The sequence below is a fragment of the Chelonia mydas genome, chromosome 6 (assembly GCF_015237465.2).
Source record: "Chelonia mydas isolate rCheMyd1 chromosome 6, rCheMyd1.pri.v2, whole genome shotgun sequence".
Lineage (NCBI taxonomy): Eukaryota > Metazoa > Chordata > Testudines > Cheloniidae > Chelonia > Chelonia mydas.
Genome location: NC_051246.2, coordinates 90,175,217 through 90,197,715, shown reverse-complemented (window position 1 = coordinate 90,197,715; position 22,499 = coordinate 90,175,217). Strand labels below are relative to the sequence as shown.

General features: G+C 42.9%; 1 protein-coding gene and 1 long non-coding RNA gene across 5 annotated transcripts in view; one reads left to right on the top strand and one right to left on the bottom strand.

Annotated features, from left to right (window-relative positions):
* The window catches only part of LOC119566445, a 70,562-nt gene that overhangs the window by 18,225 nt on the left and 29,838 nt on the right, over positions 1 to 22,499 (top strand). The window lies entirely within an intron of this gene.
* LIN52 (lin-52 DREAM MuvB core complex component) overlaps positions 10,625 to 22,499 on the bottom strand; it is a 66,636-nt gene continuing 54,761 nt past the window's right edge. The window contains exons 6-7 of one of the 4 annotated variants that reach the window (XR_005225555.2): positions 12,292 to 12,508; positions 10,625 to 11,937 (exon numbers count right to left, since the gene is read on the bottom strand). Coding sequence is in view for 1 of the 4 variants with exons in the window: in XM_007065227.4 (XP_007065289.1) it covers positions 19,907 to 19,962 (56 nt within the window). In the remaining 3 variants the exon portion in view is untranslated. Of the gene's footprint in view, positions 11,938 to 12,291; positions 12,509 to 17,324; positions 19,963 to 20,820; positions 21,028 to 22,499 lie in introns of those variants that run through there. The other 3 variants (XR_005225554.2, XR_003565484.3, XM_007065227.4) reach the window with 3 other exon arrangements.

Below are 22,499 nucleotides of genomic sequence, written 5' to 3'. Positions count from 1 at the left end.
CTTTTACCTTCTTCAAGGTATCCTGTGTCCTTTCATTAACAAATTGGGACCCTCACACAGGAAGGGTCTATGGTCAGTTCTCTATGGTCAGAGTCTCCCATGGCAAACTGGAGTTCATCAGCTAGGAGGATCAGCACAGACCTGGCAGCTGTATCAGAAGCTTCAACCACAGCTTAGAAATTGGGCTCGGCCACCATCTGAAGCTCGGACATGATGCACTTTCCCTCCTTTCTCAGTTCATCTGAAAGCTGATCTAACAGGGTGTGACATTATCTGATTAAAATATGACCATATAGTTGCAACCACTGTTATATATTTGCAACAAATCTTCTACAAAATGTGGCATGCAATATTGTCTATGAAAAGGTTATGATTTGCTGGTTATGATTATGCTATCTCTATGCATGTATCATTTTTGTATTTGATGTTATAAATATTGGCTCTATATCTGGATTTCAGATGTTTTCTCCTGGGGTAACGCCCACAAGGTAGTTAGCCAGCACATCTTGGAGGGACTATTCAAATTAAGTGGCCCATCAAGAAACACTTGACTGACAATGGACCATTGGAGATGCCCATCTACACTGAATGGACTGTCCAGCAAACGTGCTGTTTGAGGTATAGGTAATAGCTTCTACTGTGTCCAAACCTTCATGCATGGCCATGTGACTTGCCCATGTGACACCAAACACTATCTTGTCACCTGTAATTTTCCACTAGCTGTGCTGAGGTTTTTGTTTAAAACAATGGTTTTCCCTCCACATGGCAGAAGATATAAAAGGCCCTGGGAAACACCTCCATTTTGCCTCTATCCTGCTCCAGGCTCTTTCCTGCCCAAACCTCTGGACTATACTAATGGGAGCATTCTAACCAATGGACTGAAGTCCTTCCAATGATTTGGAAGCGGTCAGAGACTTGACTTAAGCCAGCAGTTTATTCCATCACTGCTATAAGCCTGAACCAAGAACTTTGCAATTACTGTATGTATTTGATTTCTTTAACCAATTTTAAGTCTCACCTTTCCTTCTTTTATGAATTTAGATTTTAGATACTAACGGATTGGCATGAGCGTGATTTTTGGGTAAGATCTGAGTTATATATTGACCTGGGTATGCGGCTTGTCCTTTGGGATCAGAAGAACCTATTATTTGATAAGACTGGTTGTAAAGAACCATTTACCTTTAAATCTAGTATTTTTAGTGGTAATACAAGAGCTGGAATGCCTGAGGAAACTGCCTTTATGACTTCTTGTTAGCCAGTGTGGTGAAACAGAAGTTTACTTTTGTTGCTGGTTTGGTATATCCTATGGGGGATTAGCCATCAGTCTTGGGGTGTATCTGTCCTGTCTCTCAGCAGTTCATCCTGAATTTGGCACTCTCAGTTGTGGCCCACTAAGGCACGGTTACACAGGGACAGTAGCTCATCCCAGGGAGGAGGACATGCTTTTCCAGCACTGCCTGATGATTGGGAATTCTCATCCATAGAAGGACTGAGGAATAAGTTTTATGTGTCAACAACTCCAACTGTCCGGCCTCTACCTCTAGGCACGAATCTAAAGGTTCCACCATGGCAAGGTGTTTTCATTGGCCATAGCTACACTAGATAGCTATATAGATAGCCATAAGTTAGGTGGAGTAAAGGTATTCAAAATGCTTCTGAGGAGATTGCCTTCTTCAAGATGGGATGTGGTATGAGAGCTACAGATTCATCTGGGTAAGTCAAGAAAGGTATTTCCTGCTCAGGTGCCTCAAACCCTTCCTCCTCCAGTTCTGACACCTCAATGAGATGGTTAGATTTCTGCTCCTTAAAAGATAGATATCTGTGGAGAAGACATCCATCTATCCCTATCTGGAGATCAGTTCCTAGACTCTGGCTCCCAAGACTGATGTAGACAAGGGAAGGAAATCAAGGCTTCATAAGGATGAAGATGTAGAGAAGATCTTTACAAGTCCAAATGACCCAGGGACAGGGCATGGACAGAGTAGATGCTGCTCCAGGAGAAGGATCCTTGCTGTGATCTGACCAAGTGGTGATAAGAAGGCCTAAGGCAGCATGCCAAGAATGCTGGCACAGGCTTCAAGCTGCCATTGGGGGTGAAGAAAGACTGAGACTGGGTCCCCTTAGAGCCAAGGCCTCACCTTTTCCAGGAGAGACTCCACACAAGGCACAAAGAAAGGAAAAGAGCAGGCACTGTAATAGTTTAAAAAGCTGACAAACAAACCATACTCAAAAATAGAACTCAAATGGGCAGACGGGACAAAACTGACCAGAGATAAGTTGAGGACCCTGATCCGAGCTTGGAGTTTACCACCATTATAGAGGGTTTAAAGGAACTGAAAGGCAGTTGGGATGATTCCCCAGCACAAGGGAGGAAGGGATGGGAGAGCGAGTGGCCCCAAAGTCTATTGTTTGCTAGACATTTCCAAGCTCCCACACAGGGAGATGTTTCTCTTGAGAGTGAAGAGCTATATGGCCAGCTCTTGAAGGAGAAGACAATGCTTTCCTCTGTACCCAGTAATGGCATGGCTTGGAGGTTATAGAGAGCTCTAAGTAGTATGTATGGTATTAAGGAATTGCAATGAAGTATAAGTGTCCCTCCAAGCCCTCCACTCTTGTGACTGCATGCACTTCATGACTGTATCGTTAATAATCCATTTGTTCACTTTTCTCCCATAACACTCTTTCTCTCATGCCGTCCCCTAAGCATCGAATACCTTTCCTGAGCATGACAGCAAGGTGACTGCCCTCTCCTCTTCAAGTCTCTCTTTAAGATCCAACTCTGCCACAAGCCTACAGGAAATAGCCAACTAAGACATCCCTTAATTTTCTTTCTTTCTTTACAAAAAAGCTAAATCAAAGCTTTCACTACCCCATTATATCGCACACTAATCTTCTTGAATAATGGTTTTATCTTACCAATATTACCCCTGTTCTCCTTCACCCAACTCCTCCCTATATCACATCTGAAATTTTGTATGATCCTCAGGACAGGGTAATGTCTTTTTACTTATATTGGGAAGTGTCTAGTACAATTTTGGATGTTCCTAAAAATAATAAGTGGACATAGTGGAGAGGGAGAACTACAGTCTGAGCTTACTGAAGAGAACAGAAGATTTTTGGTAGGCTATGGAATACATACTGGCACTTCCTCCAACCTAGTGGAGAACAAAAATGGTTGAAACAGGTTCAAAACACAGCTGAAACAGAGAAAGCAACTTTGAAAATTCTAGGACAGACAGACAAGACATATTATCCCCTCATGCTGAGGACACTGATTTAATTTGGCAGTTGGATAGATCCCTAGTTTAAAAAACTATCACATCCACATACAGGTTTAATTGTTTCAAAAGAATGGGTAGGTGGGGAATCAACATCAACCAGCAATTCCTTGTAGTGCTTACTCATGTTGCTTTATAAAGTTAAGAACTGCATTGATAAAAATTATACCAACAGTAAATTAAAATTCTCACCACCACTTTCCCTCTCAACACCCACTGTCCTTTTCTGTTGCTGATGCAATGCCCTCCTCATTCACCTGAGACACGACCGACTCCTCCATTCTCTTGGGCAGGCCTCCATGGCTACACAGGTCTTTCTGGTTGCATGCTTACCCACATAGCTGCAGTCTCTGTCTCTAGTACCATTTCCATTTCTATGCCAGTTAGACATATATCTACTCTATGGAATCCCACAAGCTCAGTGCAACAGCATTCTGTTTTCTATCTTCTACCTCTCCATTCTCTCTCAATTTTTAACTGTAACTAGTGCTTTTAAGCAAATGATACACGGTATCTGAATATACCTTTCAATGCTTCCTATGGCTCCTCCTGAGCCACCCTCTCTATCTGTCTTGACTAAGTGAATTTATGGGTTATTATTGGTCTCAGCTTCCTTCACCTAGAAGTCTCACAGACGGAACTATTTCCCTTGGGCAAGAGGAGCCTCCTCAAATGTACTTTTGTCTCCCTCCTCATCTCAGACCTTGAATAGGCTGATGCCCGCTCTGTCTGGGATTGTCCCAGTCACCTCCATGTTACCAGCTGTAAGTTTTCCCAGGTTTCACAGTCCTTGCTGCACAGGTCTCTATGAGGATACTGACAGCTGTTCACCTGCTGGGAGTTAGGATTTCTTGATCCCAGCTTTACATCCTTGGTGTTTATTCCCCAGATTCTCTCCACCCACATGTCCATTTCATACCTCTGTAGGGTGTGTTGGGTGTAAGCAGACATGCGTCATTTACTGTGGGGTCACTGGAGTGCAGCCAGCTAGCTCTGCAGTACTCTGCCAGTACAATCTCTAAGCTGACTGTTTTAACCATTCTCCTGCCCCTCTGGCAGTCCGATAGGTTTGTCCTAAGTTAGACCTCTTTCCGTCACACACACACTGCTTTCTTTGCTCATCCAGAGAGGCGGTTGGGATTTTGGATGCACCAGGTGCAGCTACGGGGACTGCTGGTTGGAGAAGCATTTGCTTGAGCCCGTTAATTAGCACAGTAACAGTGACTGTGCTCCATTAGCCAGCCCATGTGGTAGGATCCCCTCCCCATCCACCAGCCTTTCCCCTAATGAGATCTGGAAGAGGGACACTCACAAAACACTGCCTCAGAATAATATTCTGCTTTGTCCACACCGGTAACGAGAGCTGACAGGATCACTACGTCCATTTCTCTTCTAATTAGCACACTTCCAGCTAGGCCTGAGCCAGCAGCCGGAGATAAGCGATCGGACAACCGTACCGAATCACAAACACAAAGAGGCCCATTCCCCATAATTAGGTGAGACAATCCCTCAGTCTTTTCTCGGCTGGAGCTTGCCGGTAAGACTCTCGCTGTTTTGGTAAGTCCCAGCAACACAAGTTACACGTCTCCCCAGGACACTAATAAGCCCCTAATTGTCTTCCGCTTCACACGGCTCTTACCCCAGGTCTGACTAGGGGGAATTCTCCTAACAAGCGACAGCCAGCACTCCTTGTGCCACAAACAGCAACAGGAGCTGCCTCTCAGGCAGTTACACTAGAAAGGGGAAGTGGATGAGCAGTCAGAAAGCAGCCCAGCATCTGGGGCCAGTCTACTGCAGAATAGGGACCGAAGGGAAGAGGCCAGAATGGCTGGCATCAACTAAGTGTTGCTGGTGAAAAAGACTGCCCTCAGCCTGCCTCCATCCTTCCCTCCTCCTCCTTCTCCACTGCTCAGCCATGAATCCACCTTCCGTCTTGCCCTATCCCAATCATCAGCTTGCCTTCTCCCTTCTTGCCCCTCTCTCCTGCTGTCTGCTCCCTCATATATTTGTGTAATAATCTCCTCAGAGCACAGGATCTGAAAACAAGCAGTTGCTTTTAGCTCATTCCAAAGCAGAGACTGTTTTGCATGTTACCTTGGTTTTGGAGGTGAGGAGGGGGCAACAGTGAATTCTGACAATGTGGGGCAGCTGCAGAGATTTCGGCTTAAATGACCACAAAGATTCCTCTTTGGGGCTTTCCCTCTGTCTGATCATACTGCACCTAAAAGGAAATGCAGGACAGTGATTGAAACAGGGTCTGCCAATAGAGCCAAGCAGTTGCATTTCTCCAGTGAGACAGAGAACCATGGTCTGCCGTCAATACTCAAACTCAGAAGAAGCATGTAGAAAGGTAATTCCTAAATGAGACCCTTTCATTTCCAGTGAATTTACATAGGGTCTTATGGCCTGGTTTTTAAAGGTTAAGGCTGGCCAGAAAACAAAAAATCTTTTTGTTAAACATTTCAAAATTTGTTTTCTGCCCAATGCTGAACAAAAACGAGACTCTGTCACAAGGGGGAGAGGTGTGAGAGACATAGATTCAGGTCCCAGCTCCAAATCAAGCAGAACAGAGCCTCCCTCTCTCTCTCTCTGGTTTTGACCTGAGACACCTTCCTGACGAAACTGTCATCAAAACTGACGTGGCTCCATAAAATATTTCAATTTTGCACAAAATGGTATTTTTCAACAGAAACTGTCTTGTCAAAAATATTTCAATCAGCTCTATGAAAGTTGCCCAGCATCTGCAGCTTCCATGGACATCAACGTGACTTGTAGGGTACTCAGCACTTCTGGAAAATCAAGCCAAGTCAGACCACTGGTTTAATCTACCCATTTTATGGTTCTCAGTAGGAGGAGAGAATTTGGGGAGTAGGGAGACAGGGGGACAAGCGGTGGTAAATTAACCAATGCTGGCTATAGGAAATGGGCAGGAGGAGATGATTCGGTAGAATGGCAATTGCGATTAGTTTATATATAATTATAAATAAATAAAAATTTGTAATGGCTAGTTAGAGGGGCAGCTGGAGATAGTTTATACAGGGAGGGGAAAACAAATAGAAACACCATGGACCTAACAAACCAAATATCCATCCTGACCCTGTTCACTTCACTGGTATCTTGTATCGCACTGCTCCTCACTTCATTTAGACTGTGAGCTCTTTGGAGCAGGGACTCATTCATAGACTTTATTGCCAGAATGGACCATCATGATCATCTAGTCTGACCTCCTGCACATTGCAGGCCACAGAACCTAACCCACCCTCTCCTGTAATAGATCCATAACCTCTGGCTGAGTTACTGAAGTCCTCAAATCATGGTTTAAAGACTTCAAATGACAGAGAATCCACTATTACTCTAGGTCAAGCCAGCAAGTGACCCTTGCCCCATGCTGCAGGGGAAGGTGAAAAACTCCCAGGGTCTCTACCAATCTGATCTGCGGGGAAATTCCTTCCCTACCCAAAACATGGCTATCAGTTAGACCCTAAACATGTGGGCAAGACCCACCAACCAGACACCTGGGAAAGAGTTCTCTGTAGTAACCCAAGTGTTCTCCCCATCTAGTGTCCCATCTCTAGCTGTTGGAGATATTTGCTAATAGCAGTCGTGGATGGGACATATGTTATTGTAGGCAATCTCTTCATACCACCCTCTCTATAAACTTATCAAGCTCAGTCTTAAAACAAGTTAGGTTTTTTGTCCCCATTACTCCTCTTGAAAGGCTGCTCCAGAGCTTTACTCCTCTAATGGTTAGAAACCTTGGCCTAACATTTCAAGCCTAAACTTGTTGATGACCAGTTTATATCCATTTGTTCTTGTGCCAACATTGGCCTTTAACTTAACTTCTCTCCCTCCATGGTGTTTAACCCTCTGATGTATTTATAGAGAGCAATCATATCCCCCCTTTAGCCTTTGTTAGGATAAACAAGTGAAGCTCCTTAAGTCTCCTCTAGTAAGGCAGGTTCTCCATTTCTCTTGTCATTCTAGTATCTCTTTTCTGTACTTGTTCCAGTTTGAATGAATCTTTCTGAAACATAGGAGACCAAGGTTGCACACAGTATTCTAGATGAAGTCTCACCAGTGCCTTGTATAATGGCAATAGCACTTCCCTGTCTCTACTGGCAATACTTTGCCTGATGCAGCCTCAGATTGCATTAGCCTTTTTCATGGTCACATCACATTGGCAGCTCATAGTCATCCTGTGATCAACCAATATACCTAGGTCTTTCTCCTCCTCTGCCACTTCCAACTGATACATCCACAGCTTATAGCAAAAATTCTTGTTGTTAGTCCTTAAGTGCATGATGTTTCACTTTGTACTATTAAATTTCATCCCATTTCTACTACTCCAGCTTTCAAGGCCATCCAATCTTGTATGATATTCCGGTCCTCCTCTGAATTGGCAATACCTCCCAACTTTGTGTCATCTGCAAATTTTATTAGCGCACACCCACTTTTTGTGTCAAGGTCATGAATGAAAATGTTAAGGATTGGTCTTGGGACGAACCTTATTTGAGGAACTCCACTAGCAACCTCCCTCCAGCCTGACAGTTCACCTTTCAGCATGACCTGTTGTAATTTCCCCTTTAACCACTTCCTTACCCACTGTTTGATCCTCATATTAATTCCCATCTTCTCCAATTTAACTAATAATTTCCCATGTGGAAATCTATCCGATGCTTTACTGAACTCCAGGTAGATTAGATCCACTGCATTTCCTTTGTCTAAAAAATCAGTTATCTTCTCAAAGGGAGCTTAGTTTGGCACAACTGACCTTTTGTGAAACCATCTTGTATTTTATCCCAATTACTGTTTACCTCCATAGCTTTAATTACTCTCTCTTTCAAAATTTGTTCTAAGACCTTGCATAAAATTGAGGTCAAACTAACAGGCCAATAGTTTCCCAGATCTCTCCCCGCACCCTGCTTAAATATAGGTACTGTATTTGCAATCCTCCAGTCAAAGGGTATAATTGCATAGTTTAAGAATTCATTAAAATCCTTGCTATTGATATTACAATTTCACGTGCCAGTTCCTTTAATATTCTTGGATGAAGGTTATCAGGCCCCCCAATTTGGTCCCATTAAGTTGTTTGAGTTTGGCTTTTACCTCGGATGTGGTAATTTTTACTTCCATTTCCTTGTTCATATTAGCCACCCTGCCACTGCCCCCATACTCCTCATTACCCTTAATAAAAACTGAAGCAAAGCATTCATTTAGGTATTGGGCCACACCTAGATTATCTTTAATCTCCACCCGATCCTCAGTGTTAAATCGCTCCACTTTTTTCTTTGTTTTCTTTCTCCTTATATGGCTAAAGAACCTTCTACTATTTTAATTTTCTTTGCTAGGTCCAATTCTGTTTGACTTTTGTCAGTTCTCACTTTTTCCCTATACTTTTTGACCTCCAAGAGGTAGCTTTCTTCCATCCCTTCTTCCATTCCTGGTAGGCTTTCTGCTTTCTCTTACTAACCTGTTTGAGATGCTTGCTCATTCAGTTTGCTCTGCAATCCTTCCCTACAAATCTTTTCATCTTGCCAGAAGCTGGGAATGGGCAACAGGGGATGGATCACTTCATGATTACTTGTTCTGTTCATTCCCTCTGGGGCACCTGGCTTTAGCCACTGTCGGAAGACAGGATACTGGACTAGATGGACCTTTGGTCTGACCCAGTATTGCCGTTCTTATGTTCTTATATTCTTGAGGTGCAAGCTTCAGATACTTTAAGTCAAAGTTGAAGAAACTTATTACAAGTCTCCTCCACAATAAGATCCTTGATTCAGTCCATTCCACTTCCCTAATTATTTCCCTTAATTTTTTTTAAGTTTCCCTTTTGAAATCAAGGACTCTAGTTGTAGACTATTTTTGTTCATCCGTCCATTTAATTTAAACTGAATTAACTCATCACCAAATCAAGGTTGTCCTCTACAACCAGTTCTTCTATGAAGTCCCCACTACTTACCAATACTAAATCTAAAATGGCATCACCTCTTGGTGGTTCGATGATTATTTGGTGAAGAAATCTGTTGGCTACCTGTAATGACCTTCACTGTCCGCTGGGGCACCACCTTGTGGCCACATATGGGAATTAGCTCCTTCAGGTCTGATTCTCCCCTTCTAGTAATTGCTCACACCACGCCGTCCCTCCCCTCCCCCCATCTTTGCTCTGCAAGACTCGCAGTACTCCCTCTTCATGACTCAGTCCTCTGGCCAAGTCACTGTACAGCCCTCCCCTTCCAGGGTATCAAAGTCCCACTGGATCTGCTGTCGGCATGTTGTTCCAGACAGCCTTTTAGTCCAAGATGAGGTCCTATGCCACTTTCCCAGTGGCTGGCAGGGGAACCTGGGCCCAACTACTACTCTGGGTTCCCGCCCAGAGACCCTATATCCAGGAACTACAGTCTGCTCGCTCCCAGACCCTGTCACTATTACCCTGGACTCCTTCCTACTTTCCTTCTCTATCTTCAGGCCCCTCACCACTGGGTTTACCAGCCCAAACTCCCTCCTTCCAGGGAGTAAGTGTAGACTACTTCCCCTTTTTGACTCCTTGCCAAACTCTGTAGCTCCAAACAACCCTCTCTTCTCCCAGGGAGTGACTGCAGACTACTTTCCCTGCAGCCCCCTTCTGTTCTCCGCTTCATCCCTTTATACAGGTCCAACCTGCTCCTTTCTCAGCTGAACTTATCTTTCATGAGGCTTTATTGATTCCTGGTCTCCTCTAGGTGCAAAATATAAGGTTAACTGACCTAATTTAACCTGCTCTGCATTGTGTTGGGTTGACATCCCATCGCTTATCTGGGCCCTACCTTGACAAGTAATACTTGTCCTCCAATCTATATCTGGGAAATTAAAGTCTCCCATAATCACACAATTAGCAATAGTATTTATTTCATTAAAAATATTAAAGAGGTCTTTAATCATATCCAAATCAGACCCTACGGTCTGTAGCAGACCCCAAACACTATCCCAATGGGGCCTCTGATACCTTTCTTTCCCAAAGTGATTTTGACCCAAACAGATTCTGCTTTATACATTCCATCACTTCTAATTTCTTTACAGTCTACCTCGTCATTAATATACAATGCTACTCCACCATCTTTACCTTTATTTCTGTCTTTTCTGAACAGCACATACCCTTCAGTACCTATACTCCAGTCATGACTACTATTCCACCATGTTTCAATTAGCCCTATATTTGGTTTCACTTCTTGCACTACTCGTTCTAGTGCTTCCATTTTGTTACCCAGGCTCCTGGCATTGACGTACAAACATCTGATTTGTTTCTGCTTGGCTTCACCCATGTTCCTTACCCAATTAGGTAAAGTCATTTTACTGCCTGTATCATGTACCTGACTGTTAACGTCATCAGCACCAACACTGTCTTTCCTCTTGTCCATTCTACCCTCTGTTGTTCCTTTCTTCATTGCTGTATCATCTTTTACTTGATTTTCCTCCCACTCAATATCAGACTCAGGCATGGAGATTATAGGTGCATCTCCAAACCGTATCCCCCGAATTCCAAATTTAAAGCGCTTTTAATCAGTTGTGCTCCATTTCAGAAGTCTATTTCCCTCGTTACTCAGGTGGAGTCCATCCCATGAGAACAATCCTCTGTCTGGGAATACCTCCCAGTGGTTGAACATCCCAAAGTCCGCCTTATAGCACCATTACCTGAGCCATCTGTTGATCATCATAATCTTGTCTTGCCTTTGCTCTCCTCTTCTAGGGAGGGGGAGAATCCCAATGAAGATCACCTGAGTCTCCATTTTTTAAAGAGTCTTCCCCAGCCTGTCATAGACTTCCTTGTGTGTCCCAGTGAGAATCTAGCTATGTCATTTGTTTCCACATGAAGGACAATCAGTGGATTATTTCCTGCTCCTATTAGGATCCTCTTCAGCCTCACATCCCATATCTTAATTCCCAGCAGACAGCACATCCTTCTGTTCTCCAGTTCAGCAGTGGTGACAGGTCTGTCAGCTGTTTTTAGTAGGGAGTTCTCAGTCACACAGACCTGCCTCTTACTGATGTTGGTGTGATTATCTGGCCTTCCCCCTTCTATTCTTCCTGGCTACAAGTCTTCTTGTCTTCTGTTCTCACTTGCAATCTTCTGCGAGACATCTCTTATCCTCCTGGGGCTCTGAACTCCGGCTCTCTTCTTGTAGGGTTAGCCACTCCTCTCTTCTTCCGTCCTCTCCCATCCTCTGGTACAGCCTGCCCCTCTCCCCTTCCTTTTCCAACTCAACAAACGTGTTCCTCAGCTCTATTTTGCCATCAGTAGCCGGTCTTTTCCTCTGCTACCTCCTTGTTAGTCATGTTTTCCTCAGCCACTTTCTTCATCCAGCAGTCTACCCTCACAGCTTTCTGGTCCAGATTGCATCTGCAAGCCTTGAGGTTTCGCTTCAGTCTCCTCTTGCCTTCCCTCCATCCTCGACTCCAATACCCTTCAAAATTCTGCCAGTTTCTAGCTGCATCTCCAAAACCTTGGATCTTCTCTTCCATCAGATGTATTAGGCGGCACTTCACACAAACAAAGCACCTGTCAGATACCCTCTCCAGGATAATGTACATCACGCAGCTTGCCTATCCAGTCATCTTCATTGTCTCTTCCATTCCTCGAGTCACCACCACTGCTGCAGATGTCATAGCCTTCCCTCCTAAACTCCTGTCAAGAAGGAAAACACACATACACACACAAATACAAAATCAGCACACATCCCCTCCCCAAATTCCCCTTACAAACTCACCTGTTTTAGCTCTATTTGCTGCCTCCTATGCCACCTTCTAAGTGTTTGCATAGCACCTACCACACCTTGGGGTCCATTACAATATAAATCAATATTAATAGCAAGAAAAACCCTGCCCTCAGAAGCAGCATATACCTGATGCTTCAGAATAAGGTGTAAGACCCCAATAATGCACCTGGACAATTAGATAGTGCTATATGTGTGTTAGGCGGTGGGGAGTTTGGAGAATCCTAAGACTGCATTAACTCACATTAACACAACTGCATAATTACCACAGTGATCCTGATTCACTCTCCACAATCAAGTCAAGTACTTCCTCTTTGCAGATATCTTGTCAATAAATCGGGTCTGAGGTAATTCATATTGCCCACTTCCTTGATCGGTGATTAATAAGGTGTTTCAGACTCTCTCTTCTTTTCCCTCGCCAAGCTGTCTGTAATAGGGACAGGCAGAGACTATACGAGGGTTCATTGGTTAGTGATCTGTGTTCTAGGAGTCAACATGAAAATCAGAGGTCAGCAACACACACCTAACAAGGAAACACCAATTCTGTGTGAGACTCAGCTGCCTGGGATCAGCTGTTCTGCACAAAGGGCTGTGATGAACAAAGTCAAGTCTAGAAATCAGTAGTTTCGGTGGATAATGAAGCAAAGAGCTTTCCTGCTGAGAATTCCCATGGCAAATACATATGTTAGCTTGGCCATATTGCCAAGAATATAGAGCGTGGGGTTATACTATGAAAAGGGTTTTTAAAAAATATATTGAAAGCTGTGGTTGGGGTTCATATTGCGATGGGAATCTTAGGTTTTGAATTTCCTCATTTGTGTCCATTTTAGCATTAAACTTATTTATAAGTAAGGCTAAGATCTTGTCATGGTTATTTTTTAATAAAAGTCACGGACAGGTCGGGGCAATAAACAAAAATTCACAGAAGTTGTGACCTGAGAATTTTGCTGCTGTGGCTCCAGGGTTTCCCCTGCCATCCTGGTGGCTGGGAGCTGTGGGATTCCCCCTCTGCCCACAGCAGCTGGAAACTGCAGGGTGACCATATTTCCCAAAGAGAAAATGGGACACCCCAGCCGCTTGCCCGAGGCATCCCCTTTCCCGCACGAGGCTGGCACCTGTCGCTGGAACCCTAAGGCGGGCCCCCTCAAGAGTCTGTCACTTGTCTCTGGAACCCTGCCAGGGCCCCGCTGGCTGCCAGCTGCAGCCCCACAGACCCTGGGGCTGAAGCAGAGAATGTCACGGAGGTCTCTGGAAGTCACAGATCCATGACTTTCATGACCTCCGTGACATAAACGTAGCCTTATTTATAAGAAATACAAAAGTTACTGAGGCATGTGCATGCCTGGGTTCCCACCCAGCGACCTAGAGGTAAGAATAATCTTATATCTCTAGAGTGCCTTTCATCTCAAAGGATCCTGAAGCCCCAGACCGGGCCATTAGGGTCCATGAAATCCTCAGCCATATGTCTTCCCTCATCTTGTTTTTTTTGAGAAAGTATCAAGGCTAATCTCAGCTTTCATTTTTAAAAAGGTAGGGTGAAATTCTGGCCCTTCTGAATTCAATGGAAGTTTTGCAATTAAAGTCAATGAGGCCAGGATTTCACCTCTAATCTTTAACTCTCTTCATTGCAGAGATAGCCTGGAAAATGTAAAAGAGGGGCTAGTATGGAAAATTTGGTGTGTGACATTTCCTAAAAATCACAGATTATTCAAAGTCCTCCCTACAACCTCAAGCATTAGTGAGACTCCTCAGGTGAAAAAGGGGTTTGCAGGATCAGACCCAGCTTTTTGTATTTTACATTTCTTCAGAGGTTTTTTTTTTTTTTTTTTTTAAAGGATAAAATTCACAAAACGCAGTTTTTGGCTGCCCACAAATATTCAAGACTAGGATTCCATAGTAGTACATTCGCCCTGTGAGTGCACTACAAATTATTGTGAAGGTTCATGGCTCCAGTTCCAAGGGAAAGAAGTAAAACTGATCGGTGGCTATTAAACCAGCTTTGTAGGGACATCAGAAGGACACACATTTCTAGAACAGCAAAGGAAAGCCCAAGCTCCTCATTAACTACTTATAAGGAGCAAACTATTTATAAGCATTTTCTCATTTCAACAATTTAGCCTACACACATGCTTAGGAAGAGGTCAGTAAGTGTTGTATAGATAGATGACAATGCTTCTCAAATATCCAGGAAGTGCTTGAGAAAGAGGTTTCTACTACAAACCTTTGGCCTTGATTTGTTTTGGGTCTATCTGCCAATGGGCAGTAGGACTTTGTAATAGGGTGGCAGACTCTAACCCTCTAAAGGAAAGCTGGACTCTTCTGCTGAATTACCCTAGGTACGAGCACTAACACCCTATTTCAGATTCAGGGTACTTACTGTTCTATCATGCTGGCAAGTAAATCCAATTAGCTCAACCATGATATAAGGGGTATGGATGTGTATCTTTGAGTTCAGAGGAGATTGTGGAAGGAAACTCTAAGAACATCCAGGTTCAAGGAGCAAGTTTGGGCTGAGATTTATACTGTTACTGTTTCAGTTACTCCAGGAAGTGGGTAACTTTGGTCATGCCTACTCTGCAAAGGGCACAATGAACTCCACACTAGTTCTCTGCCAACAGGACAACAAAGAGTAACTGATCTCCACTGGCCAATAATAGAGAAGGTTACTCAAGTAGACAGTCATTCTTGGAATACATATCCTTCAGCATCCAGTCAGAACTCTCTAGGAAGCAATAGCCATTGGAGCTACATGACTGACCCCTTATGGCACTTAATATTTAGTCCCAAGGATGTACATGAGAGTGATTCCAAGCCCCCATCACTTCCTTTTTACTTTTTCAGAATCCTTAGCAAAGGCTCAAAAGAAGAGGATAGAGGGAGTTAAATGTGAATCTACATAAAGTAGAGTTACTGGTAAGTAACCTCTCTTTCTCCTTTGAGTACGATCAACATGGATCCCAATTCTTGAGAGATTAAATAGCAGTAACAATCCTCAAAAAGTATGTGGTTTGTGAAGCATTTTATTAAAGATTTTGGAAGAGTATTGAACTTGGAAGCCAACATAGGAGAGGAATGAAATCTTCAAGAATCAATAGCATGAAGAGTATTCTCCCAGAATCTCAACAGTGATTCCATTGGCTTCATAAGTATGAATTTCAAGTCCCTAGAAGGTGGTGGATCTAAAATGGATGGAAAGATATGGATAAATCCCTTCAAAAATCTAGACGATAGTAAGCAGAGATGGCAGCCAATCAGATCTTAACAGAACTCAAGGATAACCCAGACTGTCTGAAATAGCCCCAAATAGCCCCATTCTGAATACACCATAGATTGTAATAGAGCTAGAAAAATACAAGCAAGAATCTTCTCCGTTTCCTTGTATACATTCTTGTTGTTGAATGCTCCCTTCTCTCCAAGAAACTCTCTTAAAACTCTAGGGAATACTTAAATTCAGAGAGATTATTAACAGTCCAGTATTCATACTGCCAGAATCCCAAATGGACAGATTAATCATGAACCTGTGATAGCAGATATGGTATAGAGCTAGGAAACCTGAGAATAAAAACTGATTAATCCAAGTCAAAACTATCATTGCCTGAACCTTGTCCTGTCTAATTTTAGAAATGATACTCAGAATGAGAGGCGGCCGGGGAAAGACAGGAATGCCTGAATCCAATGTATTATACTAGTTATTTGTACTGTTGTACCACCTAGGAGTCCCAGTCACGGATCAGGACTCCATTGTGCTAGGCACTTTTCAAATATTGCCCCAAGAGTTTACAGTTGAAGTAGAAGACTAAAGACAAAGTGGATACAGACAGAGACAGGAGACGCACAAGGGAACAGTAAGACAATGCTGGTCAGCATGACAGACAGTGTTATCTGAATACCAGCTGCGTAACTTAAGTTTTTGTAGGCACCATTCCAAAGGAGAGTCTTAAGTAGGATAATGGGGTGGCTTTGCAAATGTTTATGAGGAGCTCCTCCCACGAGTGAAGGAATGCATTGTTCACTGAAGTGAGGGCCTCTTGCTTCTAGATCAAAATTGAAGACTTCCCCCCTCGATTTGTGGCAATTTGTGAACAGCCCCATCTCGAGAAGATTATGACTGTGGAGTTTTTGAGGGACCAACTGTGTTGGGCACTGTACCGTTTGCTGAGGATGTCCACTGAACTTCTTGCTGAAATGCTGTCCTTTCCAGACAGAAGAGAACCAATGAATGATCCAATATTGAGACATTTTGACCAAACTAATATATTTATGACACAGGCCTAACATATGACAGCTACCGAACTCCTTCTTGGAGCAGATACCTATATTAAAATTATACTCCCATTTTGAGAAGAGGTGGTTAAAACATTGATGCAGATTAGGAAATTTCTTAATCTAATTAATCAGGTATAAACATCCAGTCCCTGACCCTCATGAATGAAGTAGTAATATAGGAAAATACTGGCAATGAGAGGTGGAATCTAGGAGCTATATACATGTATGTTGTGGGACTGTTCCAAAATTATACGCTTTGAAGTGGCACATGCTCTGGGTATAATTTAATTCCTCTCTCCCATTAACTCTGGCTCTTTCTATTCTTTTAGCTAATTCATAGGCGCCCATGGATTCTCAGGAACAAGTATTTCTTTCAGCTGCACAAATAGCACAGCACCTGATGCTTCTGTGTTGAAAGTTGAATGATTCTAGGGCTAGAGGACGAATAGAATGGGATGAATAAAACATTGGCATTTAAAAGGCAAGGTACATTCGTGAAGACTTATTAGCTTTATTTCTGTGGATTTTAGACTAACATTTGAATGTACTGGGGAAGGTAAGACACATGACAATGCTCTATCAAGTAATGACGACCCTGGGATAATGTAATGAAATGCAATCAAGTTTTGGTTTTTCCTTCGTTCCTAATTCTTCCTTTATTCTTCCTTTTCTTCACTGTTTTTTATTTTTTTCATTATAAAATAAAAATCTCACATTCACACACACACACACACAGTTGCAAACATTTGCTGCTGCTCTGTAACCGTCCCATAACTGGGAAGAACATCTCAGCAGAAAGAAATGGAGCTTGTGAAGGCTGCTAAAAATTCGTAGTTCTTTTTGGCTGTTGCCACTTATTTACCAATGAGGAGGTAACGCCTGCTGGTCACAAACTGATATAGTGGGATGTAGAAAAGTGCCTTACTATTAAACTTCAATGGTGGAGAACCTGTTGCTAAGGAACATTTCCAAGGTGATTGGTCACAGCTTCCACATTTCACAGGGCCGTTTCAAGAAAACTCACACCATTCCGTAAGCGTTGCACTTGTTTATTATAAGAACCCAGAGCAACATCAGACAGATTACAATCTTCTGGCTAACACACAAAAATACATGAAAATACGACCAATTAAAAAAACCCATCACTGACTCATCTCTATACATGACAAATACACAACCAATAAATATCTTGAATATAAAGCATATATAACATGCTCCCCATAGCTAGAGGATAAGTACTGCTGCACAGGGTGAGGGTAAAAGAAAGGATTTTTTTTACATGTTATGGTACCAACTACTTGAAGTTTGAGATATTTTACCAGCCAGATCATAAAATAGGCATGCAGATTCGTGGCAGATTTCCAGGGTCTCCCTCTACACTCCTCAGCTTCCCAAACACCTCATGCGTTGGAGTGGTAGACCTCCATAACATGCAACAAAGGACAAAAATTCAGAACAGTCACTTTTGGGCCACATATTCTATATATACAGAACACATCCAAACTAGACATACAAATGTTAATATTTCCCAACAAACAAATAATTTAAATTAATACTTTCAAAGCTACATCTATGTCCATTCTGACCAGCAACTAAGCAAGTCCCTTCCCTGTTTCTGACTCCCCACTCTCAGCTTCTCTGCATATCCTACTATCCTATTGCCCTTCCTTTCAAGAGATGCAGCTGCTTTGTTAAGCCTCAATTTTCCAAAGACAAGCGTACAAGTACAGCCCCATTGAGTTCAATCAGACTGCTCACATGCCCAAAGTTAAGCACTTGAGTAAGTCATTGCAGAACAAGGTCTTATTTGTGCAAGCTTAGTGAAGAGGAGCTTTCCCAATTTAGCCTAGTTCTGGTTGACAAAATGGAGGCACCCACAGACTAAAGATGGAGAGGCTTTAAAAATTTTAGTAAAAATTCAGAAGTCTGCTCCGAGCAGAGATCTGCTCCTCACTAATGCACACAGGGCCTAAAAACAGAGTCCACCCGAAGACAGAAGAATTGAATACTTCAAGGACAGTCCATTAAAATGATGTTGCACGAGTACAGCCCCGATTCAATTCACACCTCACAGCCAACTGCAGATTGGGGAATGACTAAATTTAAAGGGCACACATGCTAATATGTGTATGAAACTGTTTAAACAAAGAGAGAAAACTGCTCTTGGACCAACACTTTAATGCTATTTTTTAGCTCTGAGGAACGACCAGTTTGTTAACGCTAGAATACGTCATTTTAACGGGCAAAAGGAAACAGAGTGAAATAAGAGCTGTGTCAACCTTATAGAGAAAAATAAAATCTGAAAACACAAGACTGATACACAGCAGTATGTTGAAAGAGGAAAGGCGCTAAAAGGTACTCCAGTACCAGATGGGCCTCAAGGCACTAAAAGGTACTCCAGTACCAGATGAATGAGACCCAATCTGTACAGGAGGATACTAGCTTACAGTACAATTCACCCCTTAAAGAGTGGGGTGCACATTCCACGTTTGCAGGTGAAGCAAGTTCTGGGGCTGCTGTTTTCTAATAATGTGGGAAAACATCAGAATTCTATTTTCAAGTATAAGCATGCAGATGCTGTTTATAAAGATTATCCCCACGGGGGTGTGAACAAGACAGTCGCTCCACCTTGAAGCTCTCTATAATTGAAAACATTATTGCCCTTCAACCCTGAATCTTCCTCCAGTACCTCAGCCGGACTCTCACGGAGCTGGATTTGCAAAGTGGACTCATAGATCTGTTTGTGTCCTGGCAGAAGTTCCCACAGGGATATTTTCTTTCATGATACAGTAATAGCCACCTTTTCTCATTCACTCTCTATGGACCATCGGTCTAGGTTAAACAAGAGAACATAAAAATGTTTAGCATCGAGATGGAGCTCCCTGTACACATAGCACCTGATGCAAGTATTTGTGGAATGAAGAGCAGAATATTATAGACAGGATTGAAGGACTTCCCTTGATTGCAGGACATCCTTCTCTGAAGGGTGTGAGTAATGTGAATTTAGTACACAAAACAAGTTCCACCTGCCTTGTAAGCAGGGTATGATTGTGCAGATCCAGAACTAACCAACCCTAGAACTGTCAGTCTTCATTCAGAACCCTGCTTATAACCAGCACTGCAGTTGTGCGTTCAGCATGGAAATTACACACATGGAATCACTGTTCCAAAGGCAAGAGAGACACATGGAAGAGCCAATGCATCACCCAGAGGTACTGGCCAGCATCACAAAGACCCTGGTTTAACAGATGCTGGCACTGAAAGCAACTGAATGAGACCACTGGGGATGTACTGCTTTGAATGGTTAAAAAAAGACTGCTGCATAACTTTGCCACAGCATGCTAGGGTTGAGTTTTCCTGGCAATCGGGTGCCGAAAAGGTTGGATGAAGTCTCAGTGCTGATGGAACTACTGGCAATCATTGTGAACAGTGTCTGGAATGCTGCTTGTCAGTAAGGAGAAGAGCTGTGGAAGCAGTAGAGAGGTTTGCTTCTGTAGTTCTAGAGCGAAAAGCTTTATCCTTCTCTTTAGGAAATCATAGTGTTCAGCTGGATCTGCAGTGAGGGGTGAGATGATCCAGAAAGGGATATTTTTGCCTGAGTTCCAGTAGCAGCAGCTACTTCTTGGGTTTCTCCAGGATGTTCAGGAACTTCCCTCGAGTCATTTCTCTAGCTGAAATCACAACAGAAAAAAAGATTAATGTAAAACAAACAGTTAGAGCAGGATCATTTATAATATTTAATTAGAGGACAGAAATTCATTTAGAACTGTGCTCTGGTGCTAACGCATAGCTAAGAATTTTTTTAAATGAAAAGATAAATCTGAACTGCACCTTGAATTCCTGACAGCCTGGAAATGTAGGCCACACACTGGAAACTTCAAAGCTCAGCAATAATTCCCATGGCCTGTCTCATTATATACAATCTACACTTTCTATTCCTATTGTGGATAGCCTCATGGTCATGCAAGATCTCTCTCTGTCTTTGCACTATCAATCTTTGAATGGTGTAATCCAGAGCTCCATCGCTCTGCCTCAGGGCAATTGTTCCTGGATGCAAAATCCATCAGAGATCATGGAGCTCTGTCTCTCCATTTCAGGATTACTGGTCCCTAGATGCTTATGATCTTAAACAGAAATTAGACAGCATTTTCTCTCTCCCTTGGCAGTATTACTCCTTGGATGCTGCAATATAATGGGGTTTATATTCCCTCAATGCAGTTCATCTATGTATGGTGTAATAAAGTAGAGTTTATAGAGCTTTGGTCTTCTCTCTTTGCATTGTCAGTTCCTAGATATTAAATACAGCAAGGCAAGGTTTATATGTCTCTCCCTCACTCTTGGCACCATCAATCTCTGGTTGCTGTATTACAGCAGAGTTTATACAGCCACTTTCCTGCATGAAACATTTCTGACTTGTGAGCCCATAGGCTCTGGCAGAGCCACCCTAATATAATCTTTGTCCCACAATCACAATACAAAATATAGACAGCATGATTAGTGATCGAACCTGGAGAGTGGGGTTTCCTCACCTTTTCAGCTCTTTTAAATAAGGCTTTAGTAAGCTTTGTGCTGGTGAAAGGTTCCTGACTAACAGCCCAGGGAACATGGAGTCCTTTATTCACAGAACAGGTACAGGAGCAGTGCAAGTTTCCTACGCCAAACCTGGACAGCGCCATCAAGGGAGGAGATGGGATTTTAGTTTTTATATGGTCCATTCATAGTTCTTGACTTTTCTACTGAGAGGAACAGCAAAAATGACAAATAACGCCTGAGGTGAGGGTAGATTTTGTAACCTTACCACTTGTCCAGCAGGAACTGAACTAAAACCGGACTCATTTCACATAAGCTACTAAACACCCATCATCAGGCAAAGACATTTGATCACTACTCACCTGGCTGATTAGAACTCATGAACTACCATTGAAAGACCTCAGATGCCATCCTCAATTCCCTAAACTACCGATCTCTACTTCCCTACCTGAAGAAACTGTATCCAGTAGCTGGATGTTTCTGCCAAAACAGTCAACAGTGAAATAGCTTATGCTGGCAGTTAAATTGGCATGGTTAGGTTTCAGAGTCAACACCCCATTGACATGAATGGGACAAATCTCAGCTATTAGAGCTTTTGTTTCAGGCTGCCTGCAGACTCAGGCAGACATTACTGCATCGGTGACACTGGTTCATGTTTTCAATCATGATGGCTAGAAATTTCTTTTTTAAAATGTAAACATAGATTCTGGACCATAATTCCAAGAAAAAGGATGAACTCTATGGCAGGTTCCATGACTGAGGAATCGCAGAATACACAGGGTCCTCCCATTATACTGAAGAACAGTCCTTTGTCTGAAGAACTGGACCGGGATTCAGGAAATCTGGGATCTATTCCCAGCCCTGCCCTTGATTCATTTTGCGAGCCCAGGAAACCATTTACTCCTTTTGCTCCTCAATTTTCCCACCTGCAAAATGAGTGTAATAATAAAAATATCTGTCTGCCTCCCAGGGCATGAATACCAATAAAGTGCTCTGAGGCTCCCGGATGGAAGGAGCTGGAGAAGGGCAGAGGGTAGTTTGGTTTTTTTGGTTCGGAACTATATTGTTATAAACAATCCAAGCATGTGATTAATAAAAATGTGAGTTTTCTAGAGGTTTCAGTTTGAAACATACTCCTCAATGCAAGCAGCTCCCTGACACTGCCATGCTTGATACTATCCAACAGTGCAGCGTTGTAAAATGCGATTGTGGACAAAGCACAAAATCGAACTACAGCATTCTCAGCTGATAGAGTGGCAAGATTTCCTAAAAATCAGACCCATATAGGAGATATACGCATGTATGACAATTCCGTTCCACCAAAGAGGGTTGCACCCTATAAATCAAGCAGTGAGCATAGACTCCTTCTGTACTCTGAGTGAAATTATTGTGGGTTGGGGGTTGCTCCAGAGCACGTGCCCTCCTGTTCACTTGTCATCGGAGATGTTAACATTTCTGATTAATTCACAGACCTCTCATTTTATTCTTCATTCCTTTATCCTTGCTATCCTACTCTGCTGTAGCTTAAGATTCTTACCGACCTGCTACAATAATCATCGCCCGCTCTCCCCCCCGCCCAACCTGGTGAAATTGTTTAGTGATGCCAACCGCGCTTTTAATTTGCAAGACATCAGACACAGAGGTAATTTATACCAACATCTGTTCATTTCTGACTTCT